The sequence below is a fragment of the Acomys russatus genome, chromosome 19 (genome assembly GCF_903995435.1).
Source record: "Acomys russatus chromosome 19, mAcoRus1.1, whole genome shotgun sequence".
NCBI classification, from domain to species: Eukaryota; Metazoa; Chordata; class Mammalia; order Rodentia; family Muridae; genus Acomys; species Acomys russatus.
The window spans coordinates 25,507,881-25,527,122 of record NC_067155.1 but is presented as its reverse complement, the minus strand read 5'-3'; the positions used below and the strand labels follow the sequence as shown (position 1 = coordinate 25,527,122).

At 48.9% G+C, this 19,242-nt stretch overlaps 1 protein-coding gene across 1 annotated transcript in view; it reads left to right on the top strand.

The window, feature by feature from the left end:
- Nucleotides 1–4,847: 4,847 nt before the first annotated feature.
- Tex26 (testis expressed 26) overlaps nucleotides 4,848–19,242 on the top strand; it is a 31,877-nt gene continuing 17,482 nt past the window's right edge. The window contains exons 1-3 of the mRNA XM_051162084.1: nucleotides 4,848–4,909; nucleotides 10,030–10,114; nucleotides 15,257–15,422. Of these exons, the coding sequence (XP_051018041.1) occupies nucleotides 4,849–4,909; nucleotides 10,030–10,114; nucleotides 15,257–15,422 (312 nt within the window). The 5' untranslated portion in view covers nucleotide 4,848. The remainder of the gene's footprint in view (nucleotides 4,910–10,029; nucleotides 10,115–15,256; nucleotides 15,423–19,242) is intronic.

The window sequence follows — 19,242 nt, the reverse complement described above, 5'->3', positions numbered from 1 at the left end:
TAAGAAAGGGTCATTCAACCCCTAAAGACTTGACCCACAGTTGAGAAACAGTGTGTGTGTGTGTGTGTGTGTGTGTGTGTGTGTGTGTGTGTGTGATAGAGTGGTCCAGAAGACGCCACAAACTTTAAAGAGGCCTTACTGGAAGTAGAAGCAGAGCCCATAAAAGTGCACAGAAAGCCACTGAAGATGATTCGCTCTGGACAAACCCAGTCAGAGGTGTGTGGAGGTGAGCAGAGCAGAGCCACAGGGTCATGGGGTCCAGCTGAGCCTCGGGGTCACCAGAAGAACAGAGAGGGGGACTGCTGACCACTTCAGTGAGACAAATGGCCAACACTGATTAGCTGAAGCCATGAGGCCCGCGTTCGCACTGGCTGCTGAGCGGATAGGTCAGTGGGGCCCTTGTCATCCGGGGTTGGGAACCCTCGGTTATACATGGCTCAGGCGAAAGCGGTTCATCTTTTGCTGGCCAGTCTGTCTGATGAGCTTTTTAAAAAATTAATTAATTTATTTATTGTATATGAGTGCTCTATCTGCAGAAGAGGGCACCAGATCACATTATAGATGGTTGTGAGCCACCATGAGGTTATTGGGAATTGAACTCAAGACCTTTGGAATTGCAGGCAGCGCTTTTAACCACTGAGCCATCTCTCCAGCCCCTGTCTGATGAGCTTTTAACCTGTTCGATCCAAATCTTACTTGCTTAGGATCTGGGCGAAACTATCTAGATACATGAATGACCCAGATGTTTTGCATCCTGAGTGACAGTTCTGACGTCTCCTTCTGGAAAAGAGGCCAGGGTTTAAAATTCTGTCTCGGTCCCTTCCCTCCACTGTGCGCGCCGCTCAGCGAGCCCCTGCCGCGCGCAGGATACTGCAGCTCCTCAGCCCTGCTGTCGCAGCTCTGTGCCCCCACGCTCCCCCTCTGCTGCTCGCTGCACTCCATCATTCTCCTAGGCGCTGCCCTCATCTTCACCTGGCTGACTCCGCACATCCTTGAGGCACCGGGATTTTTCCTTTCAGCGCGCTGTCTCCAAGCCCCGCGTCACATCTAGGGTCATTACACAGCTTATATTTCATACATGAGCCGTGTTAATGTTGAGAAGGGAAAAAAGAGGAAGAAATGCACAGCAAAAGAAGGCAGGCGACATTGGTTTAATCATTTATAGGCTTGCCTCAGGCAAACAAAACCCAGTCAGAAACTTGCCGCCCCGCCCCGTTCCCCTCTCCCCCCCACCGCCGCGCGCTCACGGTAACAGGACCCAGACCAAAGAGTGGAGATGGGAAAGTATGGTAAGAACGGAGGTACAGAGTAGAAACGAGGAAAAAAAAAAAGAAATGCCTTGGCTTATTATGGGTTACCACTGATAAGCTGTTGTAAGCCCAGTGTTTACAGACAAGGGAACGGGGCCTCCCGAAGGAAGGATGAGTTTTACCCCGAGGGCCCCACAGGGCAAGTGCCAAAGGCGTTTTCTGGATTTGCAGTCAGTGCACACCCCACACTTTAGCTTGCCTAAGACGAGACGGATCTAGGATATTAATAAGAACTCGCTTTAAAAATTCTGTATGCTCACCGCTCTGCTTTAAAAATATATTTATCTTAAATTACGCTATGCTAATTAGCCTTACCATTTCCAGACAGCTGATCTGTTATTTGGTACTGCTTTCTTAATTTAGATGCCACTACTAAACCCTAATTTAGACTCATTCCTTTTTAAATAACACCGACAGAAGTCGGGCCGCCTAACGTTTTCCGCTGTGCGTTGCATTAAAATATGTTACATTCATTGTGTGCACGAGGCTCCACCACTGCACAATTCTGGATGGGCGCTTCATTCCAAAGACGACCCCAACTCCTCCAGAAGACCCTAGTCTTGATTCCAAGCGCCCTCATCCGGACCCCCAGGGCCCACATCCGGCGTGTAGCTGCCTCTAATTGCAGATCCAAGGGATCTGACACCCTTTTCTGGCCTCCTTGGGTACCTGCCCACTTGTGATGCTCTCTGTCTCTCTGTCTCTCTGTCTCTGTCTCTCTTTCTCCCCCACCCATCCACATTTCATAAAAGTGTTGCTTGCAGATATGTTGGTGATCTTTGATACCTAATCGATGTCCTTGGATAAACTCCTTCCTGTCAAGCTTTATTGTCCATCTAAGACATTATGCTAGAATAATTCCTTTTAGGGTAAAATAGTTGTAAATTATTATTATTATCCCCTCCCCTCCCCCCCGACACATACTTTTTAAAGACAGGAACTAGTGAGATCTAGCCCTGGCTGGCCCTGGCACTCATTATGTAGACCAGGTTAGCCTCAAACTCTCAGCAATCCACCTGCTCTGCCTCCTGAGTGCAGGGATTAAAGGCCTGCGCCACTAAGCCAGGCTGTCAATCACATTCTAAACAAGTTTCCGGAAGTCTCCACCTTGTGTTTCCTGTTCCTTCTTCCTCAGAGTAAACGGTTGCTATGTTCTAGTCCAGAGCCTTTTAGTAGTTACTAAGCACCTACCAAGTGGCCAATAACCAGGCAGTTGCCAAGACTATGAACATAAAATGCCTTCTGCACCCAGAGACTGACACATAGTGCCGTGAAGCGTCCCATAAGTGAATGAAAGAGCTGCAAAATATATAAATAAATAGGTAGATAAATAAGTAAATAAAATCTGATGCTACAAGGCTTCTGCACGTGTAATGATAAATGTTAATTCAAACTCAAATCAAACATGCAACAAGCTCAGAATGGTTACTGTATAGAGTTGAACAGGGGCGAGGTTACTGTATATTAGCTGTACTTGGAGACAGTGATCACTTAGAGGTAGGCAGGGAGGCGGGCCTTATGGAGGGGGCGGGGCTTATGGAATGCGGCGGGGTCCCAGAGAAAAGTATAGATGGCAGTATCCAGGAAGAACGTTATGGTAAACATTCTGTCCACGCTGTCCACATCCGTACTAAAGAAGAGCCGAGGTCCCTCAGGACGGCTTTGCCATTTCCCTCTGAGCCTTACTCAGGAATGCTCCATTAAAAAAAAAAAAGCTATTTGATTTGCTGACTAGAGTTCCATAGACATTTGTTCCATGAATTTTGGCTTCAGGTTGGGACAGAACTTTCAACCGTTTTTTTTTGAAACGGCCCTAAGCGCACTTCTGCCACTTTGTAGCAGGCATTTGTGAAGAATGGTCTTCCGAGTATTGGTGATTATAAAGGAAGGAACGTGCTGATGGACTCTGAAAAGCGGTGAGGATATTCTGTGTCCTGCAGCATCTCACATTCAGCCAAGATTTAATTCTTTATGTAAAACGCACACAGGCATAGTCATCTCAGTAATATGCACATTTGTTTATCCTCCATGGATGGTAAACTTACAAGCACAGAAATGAATTGCTTTAAAATAAAGTTCCTTATGGTTCATTATCAATAAATGTGTGGCTTGGGTCTCTGTTTTATATACCTGGCTTGCATAAAAACTTCTCAGGCACAAAGTAGTCACAAGTGGAAAATAGTTTAAAAGCCACCCTCTAACACATACGGGTGGGTAGGGTGGGTGGGTAAGGTGAGTGGGTAGGGTGGGTGGGCTGGTGGATAATAACAGACCACCACTACACTACATTGTGTGGTTGGGACCAGGAATGCACTTTGGATTTTTTTTATATTTTTAAAAAATGGTGTCACCACTACCGGCACAGCCCAGCGTGGTGGCGCATGCCTTTAATCCCAGCACTCGGGAGGCAGAGGCAGGCAGATCGCTGCGAGTTCGAGGCCAGCCTGGTCTACAAAGTGAGTTCAGGATGGCCAAGGCTACACAGAGAAACCCTGTCTCGAAAAAAAAAAAAAAAAAATGGTGTCTTATGTAATCCATGCTGCCCTTGGACCAACTGTGTGGTAGAGAAACGCATTTGAACTGTCTATCCTCCCGCTCCTACCTCCCAAGTGCTGGGATTGCTGGCCCGTGCCACCATGCCTTGGACACACCTGTGGACTCAGATCTACCAAACACCTCAAGCTGAAGTAAGCTCCTCTCCGTAGCTAGCCCGGGGCCCAGTGTTTCCTTGCAGTAGCAAGCAGGAGCTGGCCTAGGCTGATCTAGGTTGTCCTAAGGCGGACCTGCCGCAGAACTGTACACCTCACCCCTTTCCACTCGTGACTCACCCCTGTGTGGAGTGCCTGAGTCCTACAAACCTCTATGCCGACCCTGTGTGCATTCTGCTTACACTGAAAATTATGCACACAAATTTGTGGCGGGAAGTCTGACAGTCTTATTTTGGGTTTTGAATATTTAGGGTTATTTAGTATTTTGAGGCAAAGCATCTCTTTCCGGGGCTGGGCTCCTGCTATAACCTCCTGAGTATCTGGGATCACAACTATGCACCAGGACACCAGGCTGAAATAAACTTCTTTTCCAGGCTTTTTCATTTTGCTCTTATTTGCTAATACACAAAACAATGGCGTGGAAAGTATTGCAAGGACGCTGCGACCCTTTAACACGGTTCCTCATGTTGTGGGGACCCCCAAGCATGAAGTTATTTTCGTTGCTCCCTCATAACTGTAGTTTATCTACTGTTATAATTGTAATGTAAATATCTGTGTTTTCTGATGGTCTTCAGCGATCTCTACGAGAGGGTCGTTTGACGCCCCCCCACACCCCCAAGGGGTCGCGACCCACAGGTTGAGAACCACTGGTTTAGGTGGTCAGGTATCCACAGGATGCCCCCACTCTCTGGGTCCTGGGGCGGAGACTGAAGAGAAGAAGGCTTGTCACGTCTCCATAGCGACGCGTCACAAAGGCACAGCTCAGAGGGCGGGTTGCTGAGTGGAGGATTTCTGACTTGTCTGGGCGGACACGGCCCTCTTGCGATAAGATGGCCCAGTGTAGGGACAAGGCTCCGAGCCCCCCTCAATGTGACCCCAAGCTCCAGCCAAGTAAGACTGCCTAGGCTGAGGGTCTGCGGGGTGTGGTGTGCGGTGTGTGCGATGGGTTCTTAGGGGTGTGGCCTCGCTCTAGAGAAGTCAGGGAGGCACAACTGAGTCAGGGAGTGACCTCGCTCCTGTCCAGCTCTGGAACTACCCCTGCCATGCTTCCTTCTTAAAACTCGGGGGTGCCCCTTTGAACACTTCAGGAACCCCCTGAAGGGACACGATAAAGCCACAACTAGTGTCCTTCCAAGGGCAACAGACTGAAGATAAGTGGACAGAACTGGGGAAAAGCGTGGGAGGAAGAGAGGGAGCCGGGTTAGGTCCCAAAGTTACCAACAGCAAGGGCAGCGGGGCGGGATCAGCCAGGGGGCTGCGACGGCTGCAGGCTGGGCTGGGAGCTGGGCCTGCTAGAAAGGCACTCAGCCAGGTGACAGATGGAGAGCCTCGCTCCCTGGTTCTGCTTGCGGAGGCAGCGGGCTTACCAGCTCAGCGTTTTGCGTTAGAGGAGAGACAGCTTCCCTGGCTGTTAGCTGCGACACTGGTAGCATTGTCGCTGGCTGCACAGTCAGCGTATCCATCTCTTCGGAGCAATAGTGGCCGGCTGCAGCCGGCTAGCCTAGCTGGCTACAGGGCTACGAGAACAATAAAGTGTGTGTGTTTACATTCCGATCTAATTTTCTGGACGCTAAGAGCGGAAAGCGGCGGCGGGGGAGGAGGCAGGCGCGGGCGGGGGAGATGCAGTTAAAAATGTTAACCGTTCTCAGGTTCTTTAGGAAGGCTAGGTCAGGAGACGGAAGAGGGAAAAGCTCCCAGGATTCCCAAGGGGACTCCTTAATTTCCATTTCCTTTTCTAAGCACTCTATCAGGGTTTCTCCACGGCCAGGAGTCGGCCTCCCTCCTTCTCTGGAGTAGATGGAGCCAGGACGCCTCCTCCTACCTGAGTTTTTCATGGGTGTCCCAGCAGGGCCTGCATCTCAGAGAGCTCAAAAATTCACTGTCCTCCTGGGAACCTTCCAGACACAGAGTGTGCAGTGACGGGGGTGGGGGGTGGGAGGTGGGGGGAAGGGAGAGGCGGGGGAAGGCAGCCCAGGCTGTTGGGGAATGCAGCTTCCTTCATACTTTAGCTTGGTTACAAATCTCCATCTTCTCCTGGGTCAACTTGACTGCTGCCCCTTCAGTCTTGAGTCAGTCACAGCCACAGCCTCATCTTCCATTGCTAATACTGTTGCCCTCCTGGGGGGGGGGGTCGCATGATGTGTGGTGTTTAATCTCGCCTGTTGTTGAGTCACTCCTGGGAGCGAGAGAGCAATCCTGGGCTACTGCCCTCTCTTCTCAGTTACCTCACTTCCTGTGCTCTAGGCTCTAAGTGCAGGTAGGTACTTGCGCCTCTGGAGACTGCAGGCCAGGAACCTTACCTCCTGGCTGTCAGTGCCTCTGTTTGTATTTTTTGGAGAAGAATCTCACTCGCTAGTCCAGGCCAACCCTGGACTCATGATCTTCCCTCTTCGGCCTCTGAAGTGTTAGGCGTACTGGCACCACCACCACCTCTGGTTCTGTGAGCATTCGGAACCACAGAGAGTCTCTGCTTCTGAGGTCCCACTGTCTGTGTGTCACAGGGATACTTTGTCTTGGCATTTTAGGTCCCTGACGTCAGTAGGATCGGTTCCCTATTTCTGGATCCCTAATAATATGTTTAAAGATTTCCTTGTCCGATTAAGCTCAAGTTCCACGTTCCAGGATTTCAGACAGGGACACACTTTGTGGGGCCTCATCCGGCTCCTGACAAGTATTTGTTGGTCAGAGCCTTTAAGTCATCAAAACAGTGATGGTTAGAGTGGCTAGGTGTCGGGGAGGGAGGGATGGCTCAGCAGTCAGGAGTGCTTGCTGCTCTTGCGGAGGACCTGAGCTCGGTTCTCAGCACTCATGTGGTGGCTCACAATTACCTACAGTTCTAGTTCCAGGGAATCCAACAGGCTCTTCAGGCTCTTGTGGGCTCCTGCAGGCACCTGGCTCACACAGACACAGAAATACATATCAAAATAACAAAAGGATCAATTGTTCAAAAGAACTATTAGATGGTGTCCCTGCCTCCCTATTAGGTTGTTGTGAAAGCAAAATAATATATACAGAAAACAATAAGAATTATTAGAGTGCACACACACATATTTTATTTATTTATTTATTTATTTATTTAGGCAGGGTCTTACTGTGTAACTGGCTAGTCTGGAACACTAGGTCACACTATCTCAAACTCATAGAAATAAAGCTACCTCTGCCTTCTGGATGCTGGGATTCAAAGCCTGTGCTACCACACCCTGATTATTTACACAACCCTGGGCATGGTGGGCAAGTCACCATGGTTACTAGGGTAATGCTTTATGAGGTAGGCTGTCAAAGAGGGCCTCAGCAGTCAGGCTGTCTCTCCATCGGCTTCCCTCACAGTGGACCCTTAGCTGTGCCTCAGAGTAGCTCCTTATCTGCTTCTGAGAAAGACTTTACTTCACATTTCCGTTTCCCTGTCAGAACCCTATCAGACTAACCCACGGCTCAGAGGCCCCCTTTCATAAAATCTTTCTGGGATCTGCCCTCGCTCCTCCCCCACAGAGAACGGCATCTTCTTGGGAGCCAGGAGCACACTGGACCCAGCTTGCTGCTGTATCCATGCTCCCTGGGACTCTCAGCATCGCCACTGGCTGGCCCGCGTGGGTTCCCAAGCCAGGACAAGCTCAGCGCTGTCAGGGCATCAGAGGAAACAGAGCTAGGGAAGGAAGAACCAACCAAGAGGACCACAGACTCTCCGGAGAGATGGGTATAGGGCCACAGACCAAGCCTTGGGGAGTACCTCCCCACTCCCCGACTACTGAGAAAACAGTGACTCACAAAGATCTGACCGGAAACGTTTGGATGCTGTCATTCCTTGGATTATGGATTCTCAAGCAATGAAGAGGATTAGCTCCCCGAACAGCTAACAGCGTTGTCAGGAACTTGGTCAATGGAGGTCAAAGCATATACACACAAAACTGACCAAAAGGATTACAGTAAGACAGGCACTGAGCATGAGATGAGCTGGAGGTCAGATGGGCACCGAGTGCCTCAGGATTAGTGAGTGAGACCCTGCCAGTGGTGTGTGTGTGTGTGTGTGTGTGTGTGTGTGTGTGTGTGTGTGTGTGTGCAGGTGGCACAGGAAGCAGTGATCTCCTTGGCCTCGGACCCTGGAGGCAGCTAGGCAGGCTGCTCCTGTCCCCACAGGCTCCTAGAGCCAGGCTCTGGGCAGCGATCCATGCTGCCAGCTGCCGGTCCTTGGCTGTCCTCAGCAGAGGAGAGGCTCCCCCGCCCCCGCCGCCCCCTCCCTCCTCCCCGCAACAGAAGCATGCTGGTATGTGTGATTGACAGGACTCTGCCACCCGCAGCAGTTTCACCAAGGTTGTCAAGACGTATCTGGGTCTGATGAAGGTGATGGAAGTGATCTTGCTCTATACACACCTACACACGAACATCCCTACACACACACACACACACACACACACACACACACCTACACACGAACATCCCTACACACACACACACACACACCTACACACGAACATCCCTACACACACACACACACACACACACCTACACACGAACATCCCTACACACACACACACACACCTACACACGAACATCCCTACACACACACACACACACCTACACACACACCTACACACGAACATCCCTACACACCTACACACATACCCCTACACACTACTAAACACACACCCTACACACTCCTACACACACCCTACACATACACTCCTATACACTACTAAACACACACCCTACACACACCCTTACACACTCCTACACACACACCCCTACACACTCTTACACACACCCCTACACACTCCTACACACACACCCCTACACACACACCCCTACACACTACTAAACAACACACCCTACACACCCCTATACAGACACACACATAAATAAGAGCAATTCCAACCCATAGTCTTATGAAGTATAACAAGCAACAAATAATTGCCTAGGATTTAAAATGAGAAAGTGACCTTTGACTTTACAATGAACACTTCTGGAAACAACATACTCTGAAATCACAGTTGGTACCAGCCCTGCCTACAAGCCACTGTGAACTGCAGCGTTACTACTGGGCAGGCAGTGCACGCAGTGTGGATATGGTGGGCAGTGCTATGGAACACAGCCCAGGCGGGAGGGAGCTGGGTGGCCGGGAGATTTTTATCATGAACTCAAAACAGCATGTAATTTTCAATTTACAAGTTCATTTCTGAGATTTTGTATCTGAGACTTTTGAATTGTGGCTTACCCATCATTAAAATTGCAAATGAGGGGGACTGCTGTAGTCCTAAAAAATGCTGGTGGCGCACGCCTGTAATCCCAGCACTCAGGAGGCAGAGGCAGGTGGATCGCTGTGAGTTCGAGGCCAGACTGGTCTACAAAGCGAGTCCAGGACAGCCAAGGCTAACACAGAGAGACCTTGTCTCAAAAAACCGAAAAAGAAAGAAAGAAAGAAAGAAAGAAAGAAAGAAATGCTGTGGCACTCTGTTGAGGTAGGGGGCTAGCTGGTCTGTTGAGGTAGGGGGCTAGCTGGTCTGTTGAGGTAGGGGGCTAGCTGGTCTGCTGAGGTAGGGGGCTAGCTGGTCTGCTGAGGTAGGGGCTGGTCTGTTGAGGTAGGGGACTGGTCAGATAAGGTGTACCCTGACAGATCTCAGCATCTTCTGGAATCATCTCACACTGTTTCCTCCATTGTCTGACGTCTGAAGGCTTTCTTTGCCTTTCAGGACACCACGAGTTGGTCTTCTCCCAGACCAGTCGGCTGTTTTTTTTTTTTTTTATGATCTGTCTCTGCCTCCCTGAGTGCTGGGATTCCAGCCTCAGGCCACCACGCCTGGCTCACAAGGGTCCATTTTAATGTCAGCATAAACCCAATAATAACGTCCGTCGTCTGTTTCCTATTGGGACCATAAATTGACCCTTGTGACTTATTGGGTCCTAAAATGAAATCACTATCCAGACTTTTGTCTCTTATGATATTATTTTAATTGTAGAAACATCTGGTCAGGATATTCTGCTTTGCTGAATTTCAAGTCACCCTCGTGTCCTTTTAGCAGGTGACACCAACTGGGACTCCTACGCTACCACAATGAAGACAGCATTCACACCTAAGAGAGGAGCCGTGCCTGAGTTAATACGGTAGGTATCCTTGCGTCCTATGGACACACCCACTAGACTTGGCCTTTTATGAGTCAGAATGGAAAAGCAAATAGAAATCGCGACTAGAGAGACCCCAGCAGGGAAGGGCCTACGGTACATTCTACATTCCTCCAGGAAGCTTGAGAAGCCACCATTCAAAATATATAAGGATATAAGGATATTGGGGGAATCACCCAACTGGCTCTTCCCAATGCCGCAGAGCGCTGTGGGTCGCTATAGCCCCGTGAGATGAATGACTTGAGCACTTCCGGTAGACCATAGCAGTGAGAGACGGACTCCTGTGTGGAAGCATGTTTGCCCTGCTGGCCCTGTGCTTCCACAGTCCGGTTTCTGCAGTGTCAGCTTGGAGCTTCTCCTCCAGCGGCCCGGGTTGGGGGTGGGGCTGGGGGTGAGACTAAGGGTGGGGAGGGAGGGTAGTTTATCCGTTGCTGTGAGTAAGGAGTAAGAGTTTATTTAGGCTTACGGTTGCAGAATGTTAGGGGAGGGGTGGCAGCTGCTGCTGGAGACCCCACGTTCAGCCACAAAGCCGAGAGAGCAGAGCGAAGGGAGGTGGGCTAGGCTGTAACTCTCGAAGCCCGCCTACCCACAGAGACATGCTCCCTCCACCTACCATGCACCTCCTAAAGGTTCCGCTGCCTCCCCAACAGTGGACGACTTTTCTTATTCAAACCACGACAGTGAATAAGCAGGAGAGCCAGCCTTGCCTTTCATTGCGTGATGGACAGGTGGGGGATGGGCGTGAGATCCGCGGGACCTGTGCTTACTCTGTAAACTGAGTCACTTGGTGGAATCTTGGCTTCTTAGATTTGCTCCTGAGCAGTCAGCTGGCTTATGAGCAAGTCTTTGGCTAGTCCTTGTTATCTCCAGCGCTGGGGAGGGCGTCGCACCACCCAGGGCTAGTCCAGCAGTGGAGGGAGTGTCCTGTGCCTTCCCTGGCCACTAACAGAGCAGTTAATTCAAAGAACTAAGCCGTTTTCACTCATAGTGAATACAGTGCCCCGTGAGACCCAGGGCAGTGCAAGGCTGCAGACTCCTACTGAGCTGCTGTTGGGGGAGCTGTCACTGTCCCCTCCTGAGGTGTATGCAGCTGTTCTTGAGCCTTAGCTGCCAGGATTGTGTTGTAGACAAGTCAGCTGGGGCTGGGCACCCCACAGTCGCTTGTGCTTTGCACTTTGATTGGTTATAGTTTTCTGAACACCTCCCATAGTGTGTGGGGACAGCATTTTCATTATCCAATTCTCTAGATGAAGGGTACTTAGCTTGTAAAAGCAGTTTATTGATCACCCTATTTTACGTCTTTGTAACTGATTATCTTAGTTGAAAATAAGTTCTAAACATTTTCTATGACCTAAAGAATTCGGCTATCAGTCATTTTAAGTACATAATTGCTCATAGCAGCACGCGCACACACACACACACACACACACACACACACACACACACACACACACGCTGAAGTTAATCAATTAAAAGCCATTTTAGAAGAACCATTTTTTAATGAGATGAATGAGTTTACTCATCCTCCTCCGTTGCTGTTTTTAGAACGACAGGGCACTGGGCGTCAACCTCTTTACCTTTGTTTCTTTGTCCGCTGTAGGAAGGCCAGTGCTGAGAAAGGTCACCCATGCATAAGGGAGCAGATTGTAGAGAGAGGTCCAGGACCACAGTGTCACAGGGAGAGCGCTAATGGCCGTTAATGGCCGCTGTGCTGGGGGCTGGTGGGAACCCACAGCTTGACATCCATTTACTGAGCTAGTCCCCTGGTCCAAGTCTGAGAAGTGAACAGCCCCACTAACCAAGCAGCTCCAGAACTATGCTCACTGTGCTTCAGATTTGATGTAGCTTTTTTTTTTTTTTTTTTTCGAGACAGGGTTTCTCTGTGTAGCCTTGGCTGTCCTGGACTTGCTTTGTAGACCAGGCTGGCCTCGAACTCACAGCGATCCACCTGCCTCTGCCTCCCGAGTGCTGGAATTAAATGCGGGCGCCACCCCGCCCGGCTTTGATGTAGCTTTTTAAATGGTACCTAACTCAAGGCAGACTTGGAAAACGAAACAGGAATATCAACAAATGTTTTTTGTATGCATTTTAAAATGTATTGTATGTGCATGAATGTTTTGCCTGCAGCATACCGTCTGTACAGACAAAAATGTGTGTTTGCACATCTGTGTCTGTGCCCCACGTGCTGGCCTGATGTCTGAGAAGGTGTCGGATGCCCTGGAATAGGAGTTACAGATGGTTGTGAGCCATCATGGGTGCTGGGAACAGAACCTGGGTCCTCTGCAAGAATAGCCAGAGCTCTAACCACTGACCCATCCTCCCATCCCTTGATAAAACTTTTTAAAAGAAAGGCTTTTAACTATCATAGATTTAAATGCACTCTTGTTTAAACCTCGGAACTAAAATTTTAGCTTGTACAGTTTACACCACCTTTGTGTACTTGGCAAAGCCAATTTTTGTTGCCAAAGATGCAAAACTATACTTTCCTATCAAGATGAAACCTACCTACACTTACCACTCACATGAATGTTGATATATATTCTAAAGAAGATTTTAAAAATTGGAAAATAAATGATGGAGTACATGTTCTAGGGAAGATTATGAAAAGCAGACACGGGAAGTGTAATACTGCATGAGACTGAGATGATTAACTATAGCCAAGTAATGAAAAGCAGAAAGTGTGTGAGTTATCCCTAAACCGCAGAGAACCATGGAAAGCAACGTGGGCTGGGCGTGCTGTCACAGGCCTTAAATCCCAGGGGCAGGTGGATCTCGGTGGCGTCAAGGCCTGCCTGGCGTACAGAGTGAGTTCCAGGCAGTCCAGGGCTACATAATGGACCTGGTCCCAAAACAAACCAATAGGTGGTGTTGCCTGGTTAAGGGTTTTATAATGCAGAACGCCGCGCTAAGCTTTGGAGAATAGATAACGACTACACTGAAAAGTCAGAGCCAGCCAAGTAGAGTGACGCATGCCTGGGATCCTAGCACTCAGGAGGTGGAGGAAGGTGGCTGGTGTGAGGCCAGGCTGTGCCCCCCCCCTTTCTGTCTCTTTGTCTCTGTCTCTCTCTGAGTCTCTGTCTGTCTTTCTGTGTCTCTGTCTGTCTGTATGTCCCTCCCTCCCTCTCCCCCTCTCTGTCTCTGTCTCTGTCTGTCTGTCTGTCCCTCCCTCCCTCTCCCCCTCTCTGTCTCTGTCTGTCTGTCCCTCCCTCCCTCTCTGTCTCTGTCTGTCTGTCCCTCCCTCCCTCTGCCCCCTGCTTCTCCCTCTGCCCCTTGCCTCTCTGTCTCTGTCTATGCCTCTGTCTGTCTGTCTGCCCGACCCTCCCCCCCATCTCTGTCTCTGTCTCTCTCTGTCTCTGTCTCTCTGTCTCTCTGTCTCTCTCTCTCTCAGAAACAACGTCATGTACATATCAAGCCGTGATTAGAGTAAATGTGAGATTAAGATGCCTCAAGGATCTACGAACACAAAATCTGAAGAGCGTCAAGTAGCACACGATTTCTTAGGAACTAGTTTCCTAGTTTTACCCAGCAGCCTTGAAGGGTACGATGGCCCAGAAAAGTCTAGTTATATTTAAAGCGTCGTCAGCAGCAGCTTGTGTGGCTTCCCAAGTTTGGGCTCAATTTCCTTGCAGCTAACCACATTTCCCAGGGATTTTTTTTTTTTTTTTTAATAAGCTGAAAACCAAAAATGTTTGTCTTTAAATAGGAGAGGGGGAGAGCCATTTAAAGCACCTACGTGCTCTCTTAGAAGCCTCTCTCCAGAGACAGATGAACAGGTTGTAAGTGTTAGAGTCAGGGAACAGAAATCACTGAGCCAGGCGGCCCAGGCCCTGGAATCTTCAGGGTCCAGCTTGGACTGCGGTACCCAGGCGCATGCGCAGTCCTTGACTCCATAGGAACACCTGCCACACAAGATGAGGCCTGAGCAAGATGACCCTAAAGCTCCCCCAATGAGAACCTTCTTCCTCTCCCCTTCATGCATTCCCTGTAATTCAATAATCTAAAGATTCACATTCTGTATTCTGGCAAAAAAATTAACAACGTGTGATGGTTTGATACCAAGGCAATATCTCGAGATAATATCCTGAGTATGGCGCCACCTGGTGGTAATATCTGATGGTATTTGGTGGCTTCCCTTTGCGCTGTATGCCAGTGATGGCAACATACATTTCACTGGGGACTGAAGACTATCAAGGGCTGGAGAAATGGGTCAGTGGTTAAGGTCACTCGCTGTTGTTCCAGAGCACCTGGGTTCTGCTCCCAACGCTCTCACAGTGGCTCACAACCAGCTCTAACGCCAGTGCTCGGGATCTGGCGCCCTCTGCTGGCTGCCTCGGGCATCAGCCATGTACGTGGTGCACATACAAACCACCATACAACACATAAATTAATAAAAATGTTTAAAAAGACAACCAATATCCTAATTCACATGTCTGTCCCTTTAACCTACAAGAGCATTTCCCTAGAGGAAAGCTTTTATTCACCAACTATTCAGGTGCACTGAATACATAAGAATATGTAACTCTTTAAAAGCCACTAAGATACATTTTAGATTGTTATTCTTCATTTTATTTTATCTCTCTTTTTTTCCTGCTAAGTGTCATCCTAACTTACAGAATTGATTTTATTAAGGGAATATGAAAATCAAATAATATCTGTCATCAAGTCTTAAGGCAGCAAATCTTTTAAAAATTAGAGAACACATAAAATAATTTGATGTATCATTGTGAAGCATGATACTTAATCTCTTTGATGTTGCCATCTTGATAAGACCTCAAAGCACGGGGAACAGGGCTGGGTGTGGCGGGAATGCCTGTAAGGGGTTACACTGGTTGCTTTGGTGGAGGTGGGCGGGTTTACCCAGGCGCCTTTCCCTTCCTGGGAGCCTGGACTGTGTTTGTGGAGGAAGGAAACTAAGCATTCATCACTCCCTGACTTCTAGCTGTGGGTTGTTACATGGTTACCTGCTTTAGGCTTCTGTCACCTTGACGGTCTGTACTCTTGAAGTGCGGGGCGGACGGGACCTTTCCTCCCTTGAGTTTTTTGTTTGTTTGTTGTCAAAGTATGTTGTCATCGTATCACGGAGACAGCCCCTTCCTCTAATTTCTGATTTTTTTTTTTTTTAAGTCCAAAGAGCATGAAAAGGTTGGGATACACATATGCTCTGAGCGACCCTCTTCTGAACCAGTCCCATTACAATGACGAGTATTCTTGGAAAACGTACCCTAAGGAACGCCTGATAAAAATCGGGACTTCAAGAGGAGTAAGGACCCACAAAGAGGATCTCAGTCAAGTAAGATGCTAGCTGCCTGTGAACTCTGTCTTGAGCCTGTATGAGCCTTGCAAAGACTATGCACCTGTCTGTGGCAGCAAGAGCTGTGCTCCTCCCTGGATCGCCTCCTCTTTCTGGTCTCACGTGGCCCCCTATTTCTAATCCCTAGGGTTTGGAGATCTTAAAAAACTGAAAAGAGGGGGGCTGGAGAGATGGCTCAGGAGTTAAGAGCACTGGCTCCTCTTCCAAAGGTCCTGAGTTCCATTCCCAGCAGCCACATGGTGGCTCACAACTACCTATAATGAGGTCTGGCGCCTGCTTTTGTCATGCAGGCACACGTGCAAACAGAATACTGTACACACGATAAAAAAAAAAAGTAAATATTTTTTTTAAAAACTGAAATGATATTCATGTAATATAAAATTGGCCGCTGCGGTATAAATGAGCCACCAATGGTTAGTACAGTCCTGATGTACACCTACTCTGTATTTTCTTCACCCCAGCAGGGAACTCCCACCCCCATTAACCAATCACTCTTCACTCACTGCCTTACTTTTACACCCACCACCCTTTTTTTTAAAAAAATTATTTATTATGAACGTTTTTCATGTCTGTGCACCAGGTGCATGCCTGTGACCTGCAGGGGTCAGAAGAGGGCACCAGGTCCCCTGGAACTGGGGTTACAGATGGCTGTGAGCCCTCCCTGTGGGTGCTGGCCACTGAACCTCGGCCCTCTGCGAGAGCAGCCAGTGCTCTACCCACTGAGCCATTGGCCCCAGCCCCTCCCCCACCCACTTTTGAGCTCTCTGGATTTTTACCTATTCTGTATATGAGAGATTGTGTGTGTGTGTGTGTGTGTGTGTGTGTGTGTGTGTGTGTGTCTGGTTTCTTTCAGTTAGTACCATTTTCTGGCCTCTCCCTGTAACAGCAGCGTCAGTGCCTTTCACAGTCGCGTTATACTGCATGGCATGCCGCTGTTTCTCATGCATTTATTTCGTGATCTACTCTGCGGCTCCCTCTGCGTTTTGGTTACTGTGCACAGCACCGCTATAAACAGGCTGCTGTCATCTTCTGGGACCTCAAACCTCCCTGTCTTTTGTCATTGCTGCTTCTCTATAGCGTCCCCTCTCCCACACAAAGGGAGCCTCCTCGATATTTCTCCAAGGCTCAGCCCAAAGAGTCACCTTCGGGCTAGTATGCAGATATAAGTGAGCATACACCATTTGATTCTTTCTGCTTCTGGGTTAACTCACTCATTATGATCATTTCTAGCTCAATCCGTTTATCCACAAATTTCGGGAATTCCTTGTTTTTAATAGCTGAGTAGTATTCCATAGTGTATATGTACCACAACCTTCACTTACCAGGAAACTGGGACAGAGGGGAGGACATTCTATTGGGACTCTAAATGAGAGAAACATGGGAGAATAGCAAAGTAGAAGGATCCAGAGGGTCCTAGAAATCTACAAGTAGAACATTATGATAGGCAGATTTGGGCCCAGGGGTCCCGCTCAAACTAAGGCACCAGCCAAGGACAGTACAGGTGGTAAACTTTAAACCCCTACCCAGATCTAGCCAATGGTCAGAACATTCTCCACAGTGGAGTGGAGAGTGGGATATGACTTTCTCACGTACCCTGGTGCCTCACATTTGACCATGTCCCCTGGAGGGGGAGACCTGGTGGCACTCAGAGGAAGGACAGCAGGTTGCCAAGAAGAGACTTGATACCCTATGAGCATATACAGGGGGAGGTAATCCCCCTTAGGAACAGTCATAGAGGAGGGGAATAATGGGAAAATGGGGGGGGGAGGAATGGGAGGATACAAGGGATGGGATAACCATTGAGATGTAACAAGAATAAATTAATAAAAAAAAACAAACAACATTCTGTAAAAATAAATAAATAAAAAGGAAAAAAAAAAAAGAGTCACCTTCCCACCGCATGGCGGTAACTGATCCTCCCACAGTGTTTTCTTGGCACCGACCCGTTCCTCTCCCATCACAAAGGGCTCTGTCGCCAAAGGTTTCATTTCCACAGCTGCCACCGGTTTGGAGGCATCTGGTAGATGACAGGTTGGCAGACTGGATACTGCTGCTGGCTAAGAGGGGAGAAGGAAAGACAACATTCACACCTCTGACCAGCTCTGAGTGATGCTGCCTGGGCTGCATGGGAGGGACTCCTCTGTTTGGCGGTGACAGACATAGGAGGGACTCTGTGTGGCGGTGACAGACATAGGAGGAGACTGGGAGGGCACATTGTGGGTCTCTCCAGCAGGTGCATGAGTTGGAGATGTAGGCTTGAGGATCTGAGGAACATATACCACTGCCACATTTGATGTGTCCCATCTCAGCTTCCGTCGGCTCAGCCATTAAGAGTGTTAGATGCTCTTGCAGAGGACCCAGGCTCGGTTCCCAGAATCTACATGGCAGCTCCCAGCCATCCATGACTTCAGTTCCAGGAGACTAGATGCTCTTTTCTGGCCTCTGAAGCACTAGGTGTGTTCATATATACATACAGGCAAGCACTCATAGACAGGAAATAAACAGTCTTTATTTTAACACTAGGGCTTCTCTGTGTCGCCCTGGATGCTCTTGACTCATTCTGTAAACCAGGCTGGCCTCAAACTCAGAGATCATGCCTCTGTCTTCCGAGTGCAGGGATTTAAAGTGCCCACCTTTAATAATCGCCTAAATAAATAAATAAATAAATCTTAATATTAAAAACAATGAAAAATAATTTGTTATATTTATTGTAAATGCATATTTACAACAAAATTTCTCTTTATCTAAAGTATTACAAAAGACTTTAACGTTTTAAAAAAATGTATGTGTATAGGTATTTTGTCTGTCTGTCTGTCTGTGCACCACAGTATATCTGGTGCCCATGGAGACCAGAAGAGGGCACTAGATCCTCTGGAAACTGGAGTTACTGATGTTTCTGAGCTGTCATGTGGTTGCTGGGAACTGAACCCAGGCCCTCTAGAAGAACAGCCAGTGCTCTTAACCACTGAGCCATCTGCCCTGCCCCGCCCCTGCCCCCGATTAAAACCTCAGTGAGTGCTACCATGAGACTCGTGAGTGCTCTTACGCAACAAGAGCTGGTGTGTCAAACTGTCCTTTGTACTCTCACCCGATGAGTATTATTAGCTCAAGACCACAGACACTATTAATCCCCGAGTCTCAACAGCTGCTGCCATTGCACAGAGAGAAGCAACACACCGTGTTTGGGTAAGCCCAAGCATTCCCTGATAGTCTATTCCGAGGGCCCTGCCTCCCTACGTCCCGGGGACAGACCCTGCTAGAGAGGACAACAAGTTTGCAGCCAACAAAATTAGGTACCTCAAGGCACCGGCACTAGGCACCGGCACAGGCCTATTATGCAGGATGCTGATGTAATTCTGGAAAACACTTTCCTAGCTAGAAGGGGAAGGGAGAGAGAAAGAGACAGGGTTTTCTTTGTAAGGCAAGAGAAGCGGGCTTCCTTTTGATTGGTGGCGACCACCCAGCATAAAGGAAGAAACTGAGATTGCTAGACGGAAGTGAGAATAGTTGCAGTGTGCTGGCATTGCGCCCTGGTGGCAACACCGCAGAGTTCTCCCACCATAGCCAATCCCCTCCCCCATCGGCTGTGAGTGTGGGTGTGGCGCTTCTGGGGGGCTCTCCAGCAGGTGGTACCAGCTTCTGGGGAAGCTGGCCAACTCGGTCACCTTCAAACCACTGCTATGAACCTCCGGGCAGGGACACATTAAGGAGAGAAGGGGACTTATTTGGCTTAGCCTTTAAGGGGGTTCGATCTGTGTCCGCCTGCTGCGGGCTGCGTCTGAGTGGAGCGTCACTCAGG